At 37.8% G+C, this 19788-nt stretch overlaps 2 protein-coding genes across 2 annotated transcripts in view; both read left to right on the plus strand.

Annotated features, from left to right (window-relative positions):
- The window catches only part of NimB (nimrod B), a 660573-nt gene that overhangs the window by 390841 nt on the left and 249944 nt on the right, over positions 1–19788 (plus strand). The window lies entirely within an intron of this gene.
- The window catches only part of LOC134199405 (angiotensin-converting enzyme), a 189938-nt gene continuing 179191 nt past the window's right edge, over positions 9042–19788 (plus strand). The window contains exon 1 of the mRNA XM_062670238.1: positions 9042–10177. Coding sequence (XP_062526222.1) covers positions 9539–10177 — 639 coding nt within the window. The 5' untranslated portion in view covers positions 9042–9538. The remainder of the gene's footprint in view (positions 10178–19788) is intronic.

The raw sequence follows: 19788 nt of genomic DNA on the forward strand, positions 1-19788 counted from the left end.
TTTTACTCTTAATATTAATTTATTTATACCTGGAGCCACTGCGATCATCCACAGTGCGTTTCCAGAGGTCTTTTTTGCCACGTACCATCTATGGCTATGGAATGAGCTCCCCTCCACGGTGTTTCCCGAGCGCTATAACATGTCCTTCTTCAAACGGGGCTTGTGGAGAGTATTAAGCGGTAGGCAGCGGCTTGGCTCTGCACCTGGCATTGTTGAAGTCCATGGGCGACGGTAACCACTCACCATCAGGTGGGCCGTGTGCTCGTTTACCTACAAGAGTAATAATAAAAAAAAAATTAAACTTCATCTTGTTTCATCCTAATTAATTCAATTTCATCCAAATTGATTACAGGCACATTTAAATTCACTTTATTATTTCTATCCGTTATGATTATACGAGTATTACATTCCTCTTCAACAAATTTTTCATTTAACAGAGTATCTATTTATCTAAAAAAATAATTGAATTTTATAAACTCGACAGTTGCAATAATCGCATCGGATGAAGTCTATTGTCTAACCGAATAAAAAGAAGAATTTAATTTGATAATACATTTTTAAATAAACATTAACTTAGTATACCTATAGTATCAACAACTTACAACAAACATAGGTAGCCAAGGTTTATTATTGACTGTAGCAAATTATGGACATATTAACTATACAACATCCTTCTATTAACTATACAACCTATATTAACTATACAACATCCTTCTTTAAAAGAGGCTTGTGGAGAGTATTAAGCGGTAGGCATCGGCTTGGCTGTGTCCTTGGCGTTGCTGAAGTCTATGGGCGACGGTAAACACCATCAGGTGTGCTCGTCTGCCTACAAGGACAAAAAAAAATACAACAGTCTTTTTAATTCCAATAGATAACAGTAAATTAAAGAAATCGATTAATCCAAATGAAATTCTAACAACATTTAAAGGTAATGAGCTCGACAATAATCCAAATAGGCCGGAGCATATCCAATCAAACGCTAACGCAACAATGGGGGGAAATGACTCAACTAGCTACCATGACTTTTATGACACAACTTTCGTTAAATGGAAATCTCCAACAATAACACCGGTGGTTAGGCGTATTGTGAGCCTGCTCGGGTAGGTACCATTCTTGACCTATTTCTGCCGCGTATAAAAAGAAAGATAGCCTTGAGGTATGAGTTCTAAGGTCTCAGTATAGTTACAACGGCTGCCCCACCTTTCAAATCGAAACGCATTACTGCTTCATGGCTGAAATAGGCAGGGTGGTGGTACCTACCCGTGCGTACTCTCAAAACGTCCTGCCATCAGTAATTGCGCAAAATATAATTTCGCAGGTTTGATTTTTATTACACTATGTTATTCCTTCACCGTGGAAGTCAATCGTGAACATTTGTTAAGTACGTATTTCGTTGGAAAAATTGGTACCCGCCTGCGGGATTCGAACACCGATGAATCGCTACATGACATACGAATGCACCGGGCGCCTTATCATTTAGGCCACGACGATTTCGAAATTAGTCCTCATTAGGTTTGAAAAACTCTTCATTGCAATAACAACTTATAAGCAGATAAAAAAATAATTTCTATTATCGATTTAACGGATCCTATTTGTGGTACATTGCCGCTTCCACGTCGCGAATTACCATTAACTACATATTAGGAACATAGCTGCGTCGTTACCAGGACTTATTTTAAATTTTTTTCCTACCTATTCTAGTAGCCTCGATAGAATATTCTAGATTCACCGAACTAGTAGGTGAGCTAACGGGGCTCAAAGCGGAGTGTTGCTAACACTAGCCCTAGCAAGAGCAGTGCTTCGCAGAATCTACCACCGCATCGGAAACGCGACCCACTGAGAAAATCCGGCGAGAAACTCAGTGGGCTGTTATGGGTTAATTCACTCGTCGAGCCCTTCGTCGCAAGCGACGGCTTCAGCGAGGACGGTGACCGGTACTTTTGGTACCTAAAAGCAGCGTTAATGGATCGGGAGGATCCGTAATGACGTTACTACCAGGACGGCAATAGAACCAGCTTATATACCACGACATAGTTACATAACTAATGAAATTGTATAGGCCATGAAGACTTTTTCATCGCAAATAAAATCGGTATCTTAGCCACATAAATCATAATAATATTATATTTATTTCTATACCGTACTTTTTACGGTGAGTTTACACAAAGGACACCTGGTCGCGGATGACCTTGCTGCGTTCTTCGTTGATTTGCGGGCGACCGTGCGGGTAATAGAACCAACACTATTAAAATAATGATATGACAACGTAATTTAACACCAATCTTTAATGTTAGCTGCTTCAAAAAATAATCGGTTTACTTCGCGTTTCCTCTCACTATGGTCGTATTTGATTTTCTGTATGAAAGTTTCCCAGATTATATTATAGATAGCTACATAAGTTTGATGAATTTTCAAAGCGAATAAACCTCAGCGACATTTCTTAGCGACAATCGCCTTGAGAACGGGGGCACTAAAATCATCCTATGTTATTTATTACGGTGGTATAAAAAATTCATACTAATATGGATAATCTTTACATGGTAGATTAAGGCCGAAATTTTAAACTAAAATGCAGTTCATGCGTCAATTTGATAACTGTTATCAAAAAAGGAGAAATAGAAAATAACCTTACGACCCTTTCACCGAAGTAACTCGAAAGAGTACTGCTGTTAAATCACATTCCCTTACTTAATTAGAATATTATTTTTACAACTTTTATTTTACGACAAGGATACCTTCTCTGAATCACACATAAAGACTCACAGACACACGTTTTTGTCGACTAATGCACCCGTTGTAATTTCTGCCTAAAAACAATATCAACCTCTGTGCATTTTGGCAGCATATGCAATACAGTAATTTAGATTGTAAATAAAAGTTATATTTGTATGTAAATTTAATTTTGTGAAAACAATTTACCTTGCGACAGGGCAAATACGATTTTTAATCTTAACTGCCTTTAGTCAAGGTCAATTACAGTTTTAATGCGCTTCTGACCCAGTGGTCACATGCCATACGTTTAATCGCGGGTCCTAAGGTCAATCCAATGTCAAAAATCACGCTAGTTGACGACCAACCTGTGTTTTGCTGGTGCCTGGAGTTAAGACATCATAACAATTAAAGGATCGAAGTGTCCAAAACATCCATCCACACCAGAATTGAAAATTACTCCTCATACACTGTGGGTGTCAAGCAAGAAAAACCAATTGATTTTTTAATCAATAGGTATCCCGACAAATATGTCTATAGACTGTTAACTTTTGTTACTGTTAGCAAACTCTTTTGAACGATGATCAGAAATTAATGAAAATCACAGACACAAAATCTTCTAAGGATCAAGTAAGACATTATAAAAGTTCACTACTCATGACAACCTTGAAAATTATATTCGTTAATTGTAATAGCTCATTGGCAGGCAAGCATCATACTTTCTTCTCATTCTTCTCAGTCGTATGCACTCTTGGCAGAGTGGTCGTGGTCATCACTTCGGTTGGTGGTGCGCTTCACCAGACGTCGCCATTCCTCGCGTACCGCGGCCCTTCTTGTGCGCTCGTTAACGGCACCGTTTAGAGCTGCCTTTATTTGGTCGGTCCATCGTAACGGTGATCTGCCGCGCGGTCTTGTACCCTCTATCATGCCCCATCATACTTTACTACCTTATAATATAATACTATAAACATAATTATATGCTATAAAGCTATTAATATTTGAGTCATTCACTGTAAATAAACAACGAGTACCCGTGCAGACTGTTGTGAATTTAAATATATATAATTACGTATGTATGCGTCTAATTCCCACGGTGGAACTGGGACAATAGGAAACTTGCGTTCTTTGCTACAATGACGATTATACATCTATATAGAGCTGATGATTTTATTTTATTTTTTTACTAAAATGAGCGAAAGATTGTAGTCCGGCTATTCGTAGATGGAATACGTTTTAATACTTCCTTCACTTTCTGACTCTGTTATATCTGATGCATTTATTACTCACTCGAAATACACACACATATGAATATTTTCAAGTCTTCTATCGCAATTTTTTTTCATTGCAAATATGGGTGGACTAGCTCATAGCCCGTCCTGGTATTAAGCGGTAACCGGAGCCCATTAACATCAACCGCGTTGATTGATGCGTATGAGGGAAATCATCTTGAAAAAAAATATTGATTTAGTTATTGAGACGGAATAGTTTCAACCCAATGTTATTAGTTTCTGATTAATTTCTATAATTCAATGTTATTCGTTTTTGATTAATTCTGATTAATCTGATTAATTTCTATTCTAATTTTTTTTATTGCTTATATGTGTGGACGATCTCACAGCCCACCTGATGTCAAGTGGTTACTGGAGCCCATAGACATCTAAGACGTAAATGCGCCACTCACCTTGAGATAAAAGTTCTAAGGTCTTGAGTATAGTTACAACGGCTGCCTCATCCTTCAAGCCGAAACGCATTACTGCTTCACGGCAGAACTAGGCAGGGTGGTGGTACCCACCCGCGCATTCTCACAAAAGGTCCTACCACCAGTAATAATAATATTTCAAAGACGTCGACTTAATAATTTTTGTATCGTCTTAATATCACAACACAAAAACGAAAAGTAAATGACGATTGTATCATCATCATAGTCGGCTACTCTTGGCAGAGCGGTCGTGGTCATGTAGAATCCTTGTTTATTTAAGTCTTGGCAGCTGCTCTCCATAACTCGCGAACTGAGGCTTGGTGCACGCACTCGTTAAATGGGGTTTTGGTTAAGGATTTTCACGTAGTTGTATAAGTTCCATAAATAATTAAAAGTAGTTGTAACAGCTTTATGTAGATAACATTTTCGCAGCCACCCCGCCATGGTTCGTAGTGTGTCTCAATCATTTTTCCTGTTTAGTTTAATCTTTTACTGTAGTTTCTTCAGTTATAATGAATATTCTGTTAACCTGTAAGAATATATATCTAAGAAGCTGGTGTATGTTAAAAGTTCCACGAAATACCGAGGGACCATTATGAATAAGCATAGGATTTTTGAAAATTAACTTCACATTTAGACCACCAGAGGAGTTGGCACATCCATGTCTGTGTTTTGTTTTATTGCCCTTGTAGGAAACTGATCTTGCGGCCCACCTGATGGTGAGTGGTTAGCGTTGCCTATGGACTTCAGCAATGCCATGAGCCAAGCCGTTGCCTACCTGATTGGTGCCTGTTATTGGTGTACCGACTTCCGGTGTACGAGCCCTTCCGACTTTTGAAGACGAGTTTCTAATGTTGTATTAAATGTTTTGGTGTATCGTCCAACGGGTCCACGACCGTCTCATCCACCAAACCGGAGTTTACACATACTGTTTACACATATGCCGTCACATTAGTAACCCAATTGGTTTTAGTTGAAATGGTATTTTAAGTCGAGCACACACTATTTCAACAGGGGGTTTTTTCTCAGCGATACGGTCTGTTATCTAACGCATCGGTACACTTACGGGTTGCGCAAAAATGCCTTTACACTCTTGTGCGCCGTACTTTAACAACGTTTGACAATTAACACATTTTTGAATGGAATTTTAGGAAAACACGCGGCTTTTGTAACCTCAGCACCAATGCCTCTGAAGTAACTTTATCTAGTCCTTTGCTATGGCTGTTATATGAGTCGTCTATTATCAAAGGTGGCAATCTGTGCATTTGGACAAAAAAAAATTATTGAAATGTCAATACAGATTGATTTGAATATAATCGTCTCCTTCAAAGAATACGGTTCAAAACCTGCATTAAATAAAGGTTAATAGTTAACCTGTTATTTATCTAAGATGTCGTTTCGAAGAGTTTTGTGACTGCCAATGGAATACAAAGTCAATAATTCGTTTTTCTGATTTACCAATCATTGTCCAAAAGTCAGATTGCCGGCTTTGATAATAGTCGACTCATATATAGATCGGCACGTAGAACATATTATAATAATTTCGTGTTTTCCGCCACTCTCATAGAGACATGGAGCGGAAGCTTTTATTGTATTGCACATGTTTTTTTCTTACCTATTCTAGTAACCTCGATTGGTTATTCTAGATTCGCCGAGCTAGTAGGCAAGCTCAGGAGGCTCAAATCGGGGGAATTGCTAACACTGTCCCTAGCAAGAGCAGTGCTTCGCAGAATCTACCACCGGATCAGAAACGCGACCCACTGGGAAGATCCAGCGAGAAACTCAGTGGGCTGTGTCTATGGGTTAATTTACTCATCGAGCCCTTGGTCGCAAGTGACGGGTGCGGCGAGGACGGTGACCGGTGCTTGAGGTAACTAAAAGCCCTGTTAATGGATCGGGAGGATCCGTAATGACTTGCTTAGGGCGACGTCGACTGTTTATCATTCGGTCTACAGGATCGGGTGTGTGTATTGCACAGGCTGTCAAAGCCAAACCTTTTTCGAATCAGTGCCTTGCCTTGCCACTTAACGCCTACTTTTACCGCTGATTTAAATTGAATATGCAATTTCGAAAAGGGCACATCTCTGAAAATGTAAAATGTTCAGGAAATGAAAAAAAAAATGATTATTTTCTAAAGCAGTGTAAAATTTAAAATATTAGCTTTTGAGATATATTTTAGTGTTAATTAGCAATTGAAAATTACTGGAATTATTATAAAATGGGTGTAGGTAAGCCTCAAAACTACATGTATATGAAAAAACGTATTTGACAAAATATGCGACATGTGCCCTTTTCGAAATTGCATATTCAATTGTATCTAATGTTTTTACAGCACGCAGTTATGGAGTGTTTTCTGTCTTCGAAGTAATTCCTTAGTGCCTTATCGCTTCGCTTTCGCTCTTATCATCATACGCATGGACGTTCTTAATGTGACGAGTTTAAAACAAATACTTTTGTTATAAGAAGTAATTTATTCTTGTAGGTCACAAGGTCCGTTGTCGTCCGTGTTTTATTACAGATTTCAAGTCGGCTATTCGGCTATTATTAATTATCCTATTGAAATACAAAAATGGGTGGATCTTAAGGAAATAAATTCGCGAAATTTATAAACATCAGTAATCGGCATTAGGGTATATCAGGGTTAGCACGTGTCGACTGGCGTCACTTAGGACCGAAGAAGCGGTCTTACATTCTACTTTCAACGACAGCTGCTATACGATAATGATAAGACCTAATATCTCAATGTGGATCATACACGTTGTTGTGCTCAGGGGCTCTAATAGTATTTATCATTGGATGGAGCGTGACCCAATCTGTTCAGCAACAAAAATTGAAGATAAAGACAGTAATACAAGTGTACAAAATAAATTAATTGTCACAGTTAATAAGATAAACGGTCAAGCTTAAATCAACTCAGAGATTGATTACAAATAACTTGCGTTTAAGTGTAACTATTCTAAGTTATATTAATTGATACAAAAGGCAATGAAGCGTGCAATTGTTTTTGTCAAGGCTAAACAAGTAATGGCTTATTGTGATCGACTAAAGATAGGTACGGGTTGTGAAGAATATTGTTTATTAATTCGTAGCAATACTACGAAATAGTTTGAATACGGAAAACTCGCATTTAAATATCAAAATCAAACACACCCAGATCTGGAATATCGAATATCTAACAGATATACTGACCGTCAATATAGCCATGGTTCTTTGTTATCGCAGTTAAGTAGTCTAAGATAAAAAAATAATGCTTCGGTTTCTCTTGTTGCGGATTTTGGTCGTATTTACAATATCTATATATTAATACGTGAAGCAAAAACTTTGTATCCCTTTTTACGAAAATTGCGCGGACGGAGGAGTATTAAATTTTCCACACTTATAGAGAATATAGAGAAGAAGTGCACATTGCTAATTATTTTTTAAATAATGCATAAAAGATACATTAAATCAATAAAGCAAACATTACACACACTACATACCATGTATTTGACGCACACACGCATGCATACTATTTATTGTCAATCTTTTGTTCTTGACGTCTGTTGTCAAATTGAGATTAAATATTGTTTTTCTTTGTTAATTTTTTTTTATAGTGTAGTCTTGGCGAATTTTGTGATTATAGAAGTATAAAATACAATCATAATAGTGTACAAACTTACAATTCCAATTAATTATAGTCGAATTTCGACTACTGCGGGACTTCTAGTAACTATAAATGTACTACTATAGATATTACTATTACTAACTATGTTAACGAGTGAAAGGCTGTTTGGTTTAAGCGACATTTTTGCAACTTTACAGGAGAGCCATTTAAGGTCTAAATTTGGAAAAATATAGTAACAAAAAAAAAACTTCAGCTATTTCAAGGGAGTAAACTTAATTGAAGTTCAATTGAATACATCGAACTATTATTGCTAATACCTAATAAAACACATCTTTAATTACAAAGTTAAATATCGCTGAACCTAAATAGCCTTTTTCTCCTTGATATATCGCCCATACGGTGCGATAGCGTCACTTATGCAAATTATGCAATTTTTCATGAGAAACGTTGGAAAATTCAACATCTTATCTATATATTAATACGTGAAGCAAAAACTTTGTATCCCTTTTTACGAAAATTGCGCGGACGGAGGAGTATGACATTTTCCACACTTACAGAGAATATAGAGAAGGAGTGCACAATGCTAATATTTTTTTAAAATAATGCATAAAAGATACATTAAATCAATAAAGAAAACATTACACACACTACATACCATGTATTTGACGCACACACGCATTCATACTATTTATTGTCAAACTTTTGTTCTTGACGTCTGTTGTCAAATTGAGAATAGATTAAATATTGTTTGTCTTTGTTAATATTTTTTATAGTTTTTTTTTATATTCTTGGCGAAATTTGTGATTATAGAAGTATAAATTACAATCATAATAGTGTACAAACTTACAATTCCAATTAATTATAGTCGAATTTCGACTACTGCCGGGACCTCTAGTTTATATAGTTCTGCTAGACTATAGAAACAAAATAATAATTAAACTACACCTTTAAACTTCATCAGCAAAAGCAAACATCTCTCTCGTCTCACTAATAACTATTAAAAAATGTATCTCATACTCATACTCAGTGCAGTGTTAACAAAAATTGCATAAGTGACTGGCTTTATAGCACCGTATGTGCGATATGTATTATGAATATACCATATGATTTTCAATTGTAAATACCTATACCAAAAATATACCCAAGCAGCGACCAACAGTTATTAAGACGTAAGGTAGCTTCTTACCCTATTGGTGAGTGCGAAAATTTTACCGATCCATAGGCATCCTCCTACACATGAAATCTGTTGCTAAATCGTGCTAACACGTGACCTTCGTCGATACCAAAAAAAGCGCAAACGACCCTCCCGAATACGTGTCAACAAAGAGTCAAATTGAACTTGATCCAAACAAAAGCAATTCATAGTGGTCGACCGTGCATTGTGCACCGAGACGCGGCTTCAAACAGAGGCGATTCTCACGGCGGGTTCATAGGTAACGCCAGTCCGCGACGCGATACCAACCGAGCACAACGCTCCATTGAATCAGCAACGCGTTAAATTAGGCCAGCTTATCGGCCAGGTAAAAATGGCCTGTCTCACTAGGAAGTTTTCCCTATCATGGGTGCAGCTTGGCCTGGTTTTGTGCTTTATCTATTGCGCTATCGGCGTTCCGCAGTTAGACCTACCGCCGATTCCCAGTACTTCTCAAAGCGGCTATGGCCTATCTAGTACTCCATCGTCTCTCAATTCTCCCGGGAATCAGTTTGACAGGAATTATCAGTTCAGCACTGCGAGACCGAGTCCTACCAGCACGCCTGGAGTTTACCAAGTTTCCTCCACCCCGTTCAACGGAATAAGTCCGGATATAAGCAACAATGGGTATCCGAATGTTGACTATAACAGCAGAAACCCTAGTTCTACGCTCCGACCTTATGACGAAAGTAACGGAGACGACAGAATTGACATTAACAGTGATCCGAACTTCAGAAGAAACGACCCCAACTTTGTCAGGAACGACCCGAACTACGTAGGAACTAATCCGTATGATTTCAATCGGGGCGGGGATGTAAATAGTATTGATGATAGATACCGCCAAGTGAACTTGCAGCAGGTCAGAGATTTTCTGGCACAGGCTGACGATCAGGCTTCGAAGGAATGCACCAATAACGTCGCAGCGCAGTGGAACTTCGAAACAAACGTCAATGATGAAACACAGCATGCAGCGGTGAGTGATTATATCTTCCATACATCATCAAAACATAAAAGCTATGTACTTTACAATAGACTGATAAAATGAATTGTAAGAAAATATGAATGAAAATCTTTTTCGATTCTTTTGAAAAGTTTTTTTTTTATTGCTTAGATTTGTGGACGAGCTCACAGCCGACCTGGTGTTAAGTGGTTACTGGAGCCCATAGACATCTACAACGTAAGTGCGCCACCCATCTTGAGTACATAGTTACAACGGCTGCCTCACCCTTTAAATCGAATTATAATCACAGTACTGCTTCACGGCAGAAATAGGTAGGGTGGTGGTACCTACCCGTGCGGACTCACAAGAGGTCCTACCACCAGTAATTACGCAAGTTATAATTTAGTTAAATGATGTAAGAAGTTATTAACAACTACTGTTGACAAAGTATTCGTGCTTCCGTGTTCACGTCGTGGTGTTAATGGGTCCAGGAACATATTTGAGGGATTTTAACCATTTAAACCGTTTAAAGGATTCCCGAGGTCGCGGGAAGATGGCTTTTAAAAATTTTAAATTCTGCTCTAAGATTCTATACAATATTCTATCTTCTATGGCAAGGGCCACGGCTTGGATGGATTTTTTTATTGCCCTTGTAGGCAGACGATCATACGGCCCACGGTGAGTGGTTACCGTTGCCCATGCAATGCCAGGGGCAGAGCCAAGCCGCTGCCTACCAAAAATCTCTGAAAAATGATCTCTTCTGTAGAAGGAAAGAAAGAAGAAATTGACAACCTTACCTCATAATATAATATTCATATTTCTTAAAATAATTCATTTTATTTTTATTCTATTATTCTTCCTCATCTAATTTCAAGATGTTGTCAATTATTGCACTGTCGATTGCGCCTATAACAATGCTATAACCTACGAATAAATAATAAGCCTATTTATTCGTAGGCTATAATCATGTAGCCCCTATAATTGAGGTGGCATCTGTCATGTACTTATTGTCAATTTGTCAATGTTTATGATTGGAGTTTGAGTTAATTGTAATATTGATGATCACTTTGTTAGTGCAACTAAATGAGTAAATAAAATAAAATAATAAGTTGTAATGTAAAAAGAGCAGAAAGAGCTGGATGTTCAGTACCAAATTTCACTGGAGGTATCATGTTTGTGGTACACGCGTATATGCCTATTTCTACAGAGAAGCTTGTCTTCATACAATTGAGACTTCGAACTCATGTGTCAAGGTGGGTAGCGACATAGACCTATAACTTTCCGTATTGGTCACCCCTCGACAACGGTTCATGAGCCTATTCAAAAAATTCTCAGCAATAAAAGTTCAGAAGAGTTTAGGACGTGTCTTGTAAATAAATAATTTAGTTTTTCGATGGTCTACGCGAGTCGTCTTAAATATTATATTTTATTTAACTCTGATTAAGTTTACTATCTAATTCAGAGATTATCCGCATTATGATGGTTCCCAATCGTCATATCTACCAGTCATTAATGGATAGAAATCAACCCATTCCTAGCGCATTTTCAGAGATCATGTTTCCCACGTACCCAACTCTAGAATAAATTCTCTTCGAACGTATTGCCCGAATTCTATCATATGTTCTATCACATACGAGACATCGATATGTATTGAAATTACTGAAATCCTCACAAAGCAGTGGTCACATAAAATGTCTGAACGCATAAAAATCTCTATAAGCATTTAGAGTTTAACCTCACACATTCTGTCTCGTAATTAAAGCAGCTTTAATTTTCACATAACTTTTTTTTTGTTTACATCATTTCATACGAATTCATCGGCAGTAATTATCGTTAGCGCTGGTACTCGCCTTCCGAGATTACTATCAAACGGACAATGAAGGAACAGATTTGCGGTGACGCGTCATATTTTATAATACATCATGAGAAAAATAAGTGTTATTATTAATACGTGAAGCAAAAACTTTGTACGTATCCCTTTTTACGAAAATTGCGCGGACGGAGGAGTATGAAATTTCCCACACTTATAGAGAATATAGCGAAGGAGTACAGAATGGTGATTTTTTTTAAATTATGCCTTAACAATACATTAAATCAATAAAAAAAGCTCAACGCATGTTTTTGACACACACATAACTCTCTGTTTATTGTCAAACTTTTGTTGCTCTGTTAGTCTGTGATTAAATTGAAAATACGTTAATATTCTTTATTTGTCTCTAGTGTTATTTTACAATTTTTTTTAATCACGCTTGTTTGCAATACGTCAGGTGGACAGAGAGCTATTTATCGCAAACGTTTAAAAAGCAAAGCTCTTTAATATTAATTATTAATTTTTAAATATAGAGTTATATTATTATTATTTTTTTATTGCTTAGATGAGTGGGCGAGCTCACAGCCCACCTGGTGTTTAGTGGTTACTGGAGCCCATAGACATCTACGACGTAAATTCGCCACGCACCTTGAAATATAAGTTCTAAGATCTCAGTATAGTTACAACGGCTGCCCCACCCTTCAAACCGAAACGCATTACTGCTTCACGGCAGAGATAGGCTGGGTGGTGGTACCTACCTGTGCGGACTCACAGGAGGTCCTACCACCAGTAAATAAGTGTCTGTGCGACTGCAGGTAAACCGTAAAAAGTACCTTAAAAATGGATACTCCTAAGAGCATCTATCTGCTACGGAGCCTCGTGCATAAGGTGACCTCGCTTCCAATTTTCTTGGAAGTTCAAAGCCAGTACTGCTGAAACCTGACCTCTACGACTTCATCATAAGCCCATTTCTATGACGGATTTCCTATACAAGCCATAAACTATACCCGAGAGAGAACAACACGTGCCTTTTCTATTTAGAAAGTTTAATTTCTCTCACACATTATTAAAAACAGTGCCGGTGTGAATGTTGTGTGTAGTTTCTATACCTACTTTAAATGAATGTCTTAGTTTTTCGTCCGATATTGTTCCGATGGCTGATATAATTAAAACGAATATTTCTTGTTCGCAGTTGTGTTGTTGCTTTCGTGACAACAAAGACAGGGAGCAACTTTTCTAAATAGAAATTCGAAAAAAAAAAATTGTAATTATTTATATTACTATGTACCTATAATTACTAGTGAATATTATACCTATTACTAGGTACCTATAATTACTAGTGAATATTATACCTATTACTATGTACCTATAATTACTTGTGAATATTATACCTATTACTATGTACCTATAATTACTAGTGAATTTTGACCAAGTTGTAGTAACTACAAAGTGTCATTCTTGGAGGATAATGCAGTTGTCTCGGAATTACGAGTGTTTATAAATAGAGAAATCAATAAGAATGTGGCCAATTGAGCCCAACCCATTGAGTTCCTAGCCGGATTTTCTCAGTGGGTCGCGATTTTTTCTCACTGGGTCGCGATTCCGATCTGGTGATAGATTCAGAGAAGTACTGTTCTTGCTAGGGCTGGTGGTAGAAACTTTCTTAGATTGATCCCGTTAGATTCGTAGCTGGTATAGGCTCTTAGGCTACCCAGCGATTAAGTAGAAAAATAATGTAAGTAAGCTATTTCAAAAACAAATTAGCGAAACAGAAAAACACTTTTTTTTTTAATTTCTTTTTTATTGCCTTGATGTGTGGACGAGCTCACAGCCCACCTGGTGTTAAGTGGTTACTGGAACCCATAGACATCTACAACGTAAATGCGCCACACACCTTGAGATATAAGTTCTAAGGTCTCAGTATAGTTACAACGGCTGCCCCGTCCTTCAAACGGAAACGCATTACTGCTTCACGGCAGAAATAGGCAGGGTGGTGGTACATACCCGTGCGGACTCACAAGAGGTCCTACCACCAGCAAGAAACCACTATATTACGTATTAATAAATTTAGTGTTGTTGTTCTTGAAGGTATGTTTTAAATGTTTTTATTGACAACTAGCTGACCCGGCAAACTTCGTAGTGCCTCAATCTATAAACAAAAGACCTAAACTTTTGTATAATATAAACTTAAAACAAACAGAAGGAATCCGTCCGATGGGTGACACACCAAAGGAAAAACAAAATTGTTATTTTTATTTAATTCCGAGCATTTTCATATTTATCTACCTTTTAAAAACAAATAATTCAAGACCAAAATTAGCCAAATCGGTCAAGCCGTTCTCGAGTTTTAGCGAGACTAACGAACAGCCATTCATTTATATATATATATATATATATATAGATAACGTAAAATTGTATTGGTTATAAGATGCGATAAAGAGTGAATTAACTGTAAAATGATGAAAATACTAGCGACCCGCCCTCGCTTCGCGGAAACATTAAAACACACATGAAATCAAAAAAATAAAATAAAAAAAACAATTAAAAAAAAGTAGCCTATGTTCATCAGGGACAATGTCGGCTTCTAATGGAAAAAGAATTTTTCAAATCGGTCCAGTAGTTTCGGAGCCTATTCGAAACAAACAAACAAACAAATCTTTCCTCTTTATAATATTATTACTAGTATAGACGAACGTAATTACTTTATCACGTTTACCACGAATCTCGACAATTTCAAAATGCCACGGTATAATATTTTTGGTGTTAGCGATTTTGAATTTACATTATATATTTATGTAATTTATATGATAAATTATATCAAGTTATGACAATATTTTTTTCCTTACTATCCAATATTTCCTTATTATTCAATATTTATCCTAAATAATGCTTATCTATTATTGCCCTCGACGATATGGATGATTGTGTTTTGTTGAAGCAGGTTAAAGTTTTTGTATTATTATTAAAAACCCTTGTAGTCAGTGAACTCCTTATTTTTTTTATCGCATTGTTGGTACGTGTAATAGATGCAAAATAACAAATAATGTTTTTTTCACTAATGAGATCTTATCTGCTGATTTTTCGTGTGAACGAATTGGCTATGCCTATACAGTTCGTGATTAATATTTTTTGTATATAGTTACTTCAATTATGCAAATTCGAGAACAAAAAAATTAAACTATTTATTTGAAATCAGTCTTTTTTTTGTGCGTGACTGTATTGTAATTAAGTTTTTATTTATTTATTTATACTTTATGTACAAAACAAAAGTTGTACACAGGCGGATTTAATGCCATGCGCATTCTCTTCCAGTCGATCATAGGGTGGTGCAGAGATAAAGCATGGTAGGTGCTTTAACAAAAGAATAACAAAAAAAAATAAAAAAATATGCATAATATGGACTATAATATATTTGCATATTGATCATATAATATTATGATAATATGTTTTATTCAACAGAATCTCTTTTTGGTTCCGCTAATTATTTGCTGGTATTATAAGGGACTATTCCAGCTATGCATGCACGTGATCTCACGGGCTCAACCTGAGAGAATGTTCTAACACTAGCCCTGGCCAGTCCTACGATCAGAACGGAATCGCGACCCACTGAGAAGATCCGGTCAGAATCTATTCCCATTATGTCAAACCAACGGATTTAGCAATTCCTACAGAATTAGTGAATCAGACATGATTGACTCGTAACATCCTGCGTCCTGCTTTTACAGAAATCTAACAATAGCGTTGCAAACAAAATCAAATTTGAATCGTGCAGAACGCAATTGTTTGAGAAGCCGAAATGAGATTTGTAACATAAATACGATGTGACAAAGTTTTTAAGGTGTTCTTACGTTTAATGGTGCATTGAATGATGACGTCACTATTTAAAATAGAGAAAGAGAGAGGGTATTCTTTATTTTTCACTAACAAAAGGGACAATGCGAAACATTAAAAACAAAAAAAAGTACAAAATAGCGTTCCTCGTCCAGAATAAAAGTTAATCGTCAAATTTATTATCATATTTAATTTTACCACTGAGTTTCTCGCCGGATCTTTTGATTGGGTCACGATTCAGATCCGATGATAGATTCAGAGAAGTTCTCAGACTGAGCCCAGTGGATTCGCCCAGTAATCAAGGTGGAGAGAGAATAGCCTCTCCAGGCTATCGCCAGTTAGGCAGACAAAAAACAGTTATATATTTTTTCTATTTTACAAGCATTCTCACTCCCGTAGACATTGTTTTGTGCTTCCCTCTACGGTATTTCCAGAGTGCTATGGCATTTCCTTTTCAAACGAGGCTTGTGGGAGTATTAAATGGTAGACAATAGTAGGCTTGGTTCTGCCCCTGGCATTGCTGACGAACGACGGTAACCACTCACCATCAGATGGACGGTATGCTCGTCTGCCTAAGCCGGCAATAAAAAAAAAACAAACATATCTCAACATTAACGAAATTGTAAAAAATACTCAAACAGCGGATACATCGTCAATGCATGGTGCAACAAGACACATGTGGGAATGTCCTTACCACAATAGACACGGTAGCTTGTGAGAATCAGTACCGACAGCACGGTGTGACATTGAGATTGGTTCGACGGATTGTATCATCATCAATCTGAAACTACTTTTACGGCTTAATCTTGAATTATTTGGCGTTATATTATTTCCAACCTATCGTATATTTTACAATTTTCGTGGTAGACGTATAAGATGACATCCGAAAGCTAATGACATGAATATTTTGCTAACTGCTGCCTATCTATTAAAAACCTCAATATTGGAAAAAAAGGTCATTCGTCGAATCCTTACGGCTAAATACCGCAGTGTCATGGATGAGAATCATTGACCACTATGTATTTCTATGTATTTATGGTCGTTGATAATGGGCGTTGATCTTCTCAGCATTATAATCCGGTAGTAGATTTATTTGCGAAGCAGCTGCTCTTGAGTTGTGAGGTCTCATTCGGAGGCGCTCTATCTTAAGCCAACCCCTCCTGGCTGAGCCTTAGCTCGCCCATCTGTCCTGGTGAAACTGGAAAGCCTTCCGGGACACCAGTAATCCTTCATTCAAAAAAAAAACAGTTGGCCTTATCAGAAAGCTCAAAGTCACACAAAGAGCAACGGAGAGGGCTCTTGCTTAGAGTTTCCATGCGAAACTGAAATCAGAAATTAAGAGATTCGTATGAGATCCACGATAAACAACAGCCTAAATGACTCCCAGGTGGAAATGACAGTGGGCAGGGTACGTGCTCGTAGAATTAGCCCCTAAAAGTTCTCTAGTGGCAGCCGCGTACTGGAAGACCTAGTGTAGGTAGGCTTCCCACAATGTGGACCGATGACCCGTTAAAGGTAGCGGGAATCCGATGGGTGCAGCACAGGACAGATCTTTTTGGCGAGGTTTGAAGGAGACCAATGTCCGGCAGTGGACTGAGTCGGTTTCAAGACATGAATCTATTCCTTTTTTTTTTAAGCTTAGTTTTGTGGGCGAACTTACGGCCCACCTGGTGTCAAGTAGTAACCGGAGCCCATAGACATCTACAACATAAATACCGCCACCCACCTCGAGACATGAGTTGTAAGATCTCAGTTTTTTAACAGTAAGTACAACGGCTGCCCCACCGTTAAAACCGAAACGCATTACTGCTTCAAGGCAGCAATTGACGGGGTGGTGGTGACCACCAGTGCAGACTCACAGCGTGTCTTCAAACAGATGTAAATGGTGTCTCAATTGTTTTAGTTCCGTCAATAAATCCTTTAGAATAAAGCGTAACGCGGTGATTATGATTAACTAAAACAAACACACGGTTTTTCCTCGTACGCAGATCGTGACAAGGCGAAGCTGTTAATGTCTCAAAATTAATTAGCGCTGTGAGACGTCGTTTCAAGTTCAACTGCGCCGTGGGAACTTGAAATAAATTTTATGTAATAAGCAAGCATTTATAATTATGTCGACGCTTGGTAAATATATATTCATTTTAGTGCTAGTCATTCTCTTGCGTCTAACGGCTACGACAAGGGGGTTTTCGTGTCGTGCCGCCTTCTCAAATTAGCGCAATGATGCCGACTGTAAATACTTACTAACTGAGTCAAGCTCCAGGTCATCATGGACATCCACATTCCTTAGGAACCATGGTGCACCGACGGCTATCGTGCAAAAACGGGATTGAATGACTTGAAGGATCTTAAAGTTAGTGCGGGCCGCGTGAGCGAACACTACACTCGCATAGGCCATAACGGGGCGTGTGTAAGTTTTGTAGAGTGTCACCTTATTACGACGGGACAACTTTACTTCGCTTTAAAATCATAGGATAGATGTGTCCTGATATGAAGTCGGCGCGGTCGCGTAGCGTTTTAATGTGGGTTCGGAATGTCAGCCCTCTGTCGAGGGTGAAGGTCAAATATCTAATTTGACCTTCGAGGCCCACGGTATGGTCTGGCCAAAGAGAGTGATGGGGCTAATGGCGGAGGTGTTAACGCGCCTATTAGGGAATGGGCGGATCGAGGTGGTGGTTCGGAGGGCGACTCAATTGAAGAGCACCGCTGTGCTTTTCGTGGGGTTGATGTCAATGCACCACTTCCGGAGCCACTCCGGAAGTGGCGCCACTGTCCCATAGTGGCTACTGTGATTTGGAGTCGCCGATGCAATATCGACTTCTACCTATACGAGTAGTAGATAGCCGTGTCATCGGCGAAGAGCGCTAGATGGGTCTGTAATGATTGTGATTTGTTTTGTGCATTTAAATAAATAGAAAACAAAAATTAGAAGAAAGTATTAGAACACAAAAAACTTTAAGGAATCTAGATTGTAGATAAAGATATAAGGGATAGTCGTAAACAAGTTACAAAAACATTAGACTCGCAAAACTAGTTCAAGTTTACAAACAAAAGTACAATCGTATACGTAAGCCGTTAGCACTAATTTTCGAAGCCTTTGGAAAAAGCTCTCGGAGTAAACTATTCAAATAGTGGTTTTAAGCAATTCTGAGTCTTAAGCCAAGGTGTTAAGAATTACAAAAATTCTGAACGGCTAAGGTCACTTGTTTGTCATCAATTAGCACTGTTTAGAACGCGTGGGATCTGTGAATTACTGAATTGTTGTGTAGTAAAGTGAATCGGATTTTCAATGTGGTACTTGCGAGCTAAAAACGATAAGTTAACTGCATTAATGTTAGAACTATTTTGTCTCGGTTCCTAATGGAACCTAAGTGGAATCACACAGGATAATTCCTGTGTGATTCTTCCCGTGCAAGGATAAAATACGCCTTACCTCCAAGATACCTAATTTTTTGGGGATGGCAGTACTGTGGTAAATTAGTCAAAGGATGTTGCCATTCATTCTCCTTTGAATCCCATAATCACATTTTATGACAGTCACGGGAAAAGATGGGCTAGTACTATTCTCTATCACGGTGTTCAAGATGATCAGTTAGATAAATTACCAGGCTCGGGTGTTAACAAAAATCGGTGATGGCAAGGTCAATGGGCAACATTATTTGCAATACATATTAAATAAAATTAAGTTTAATCCACATTTTTACGTGCGACTGTACCGTAGGACGCAATTATTCAATGGAGCGAAAATGGCGCCAAAAAATTTTAAAACTCGCTCGATGACGTCACAGTAATGGCCGTGACATAACAGCTGATTACAAGGCGAAGGTTGGTATGTGATTAGGATACATGCAATTATAAAATATTAGCGATCTACAAAGAAAATTTGTTTTATTAAAAATGGATGCGTAGTAGAAGAGTGTAAATTAAACTTTAATTTACAATTTGAATCACTTTAATAAATGAATAACATTCAGGTTTATTACATGTTGTCAATCTGATCAAC

Source organism: Bombyx mori, chromosome 9, assembly GCF_030269925.1.
Source record: "Bombyx mori chromosome 9, ASM3026992v2".
Classification (NCBI taxonomy): Eukaryota; Metazoa; Arthropoda; class Insecta; order Lepidoptera; family Bombycidae; genus Bombyx; species Bombyx mori.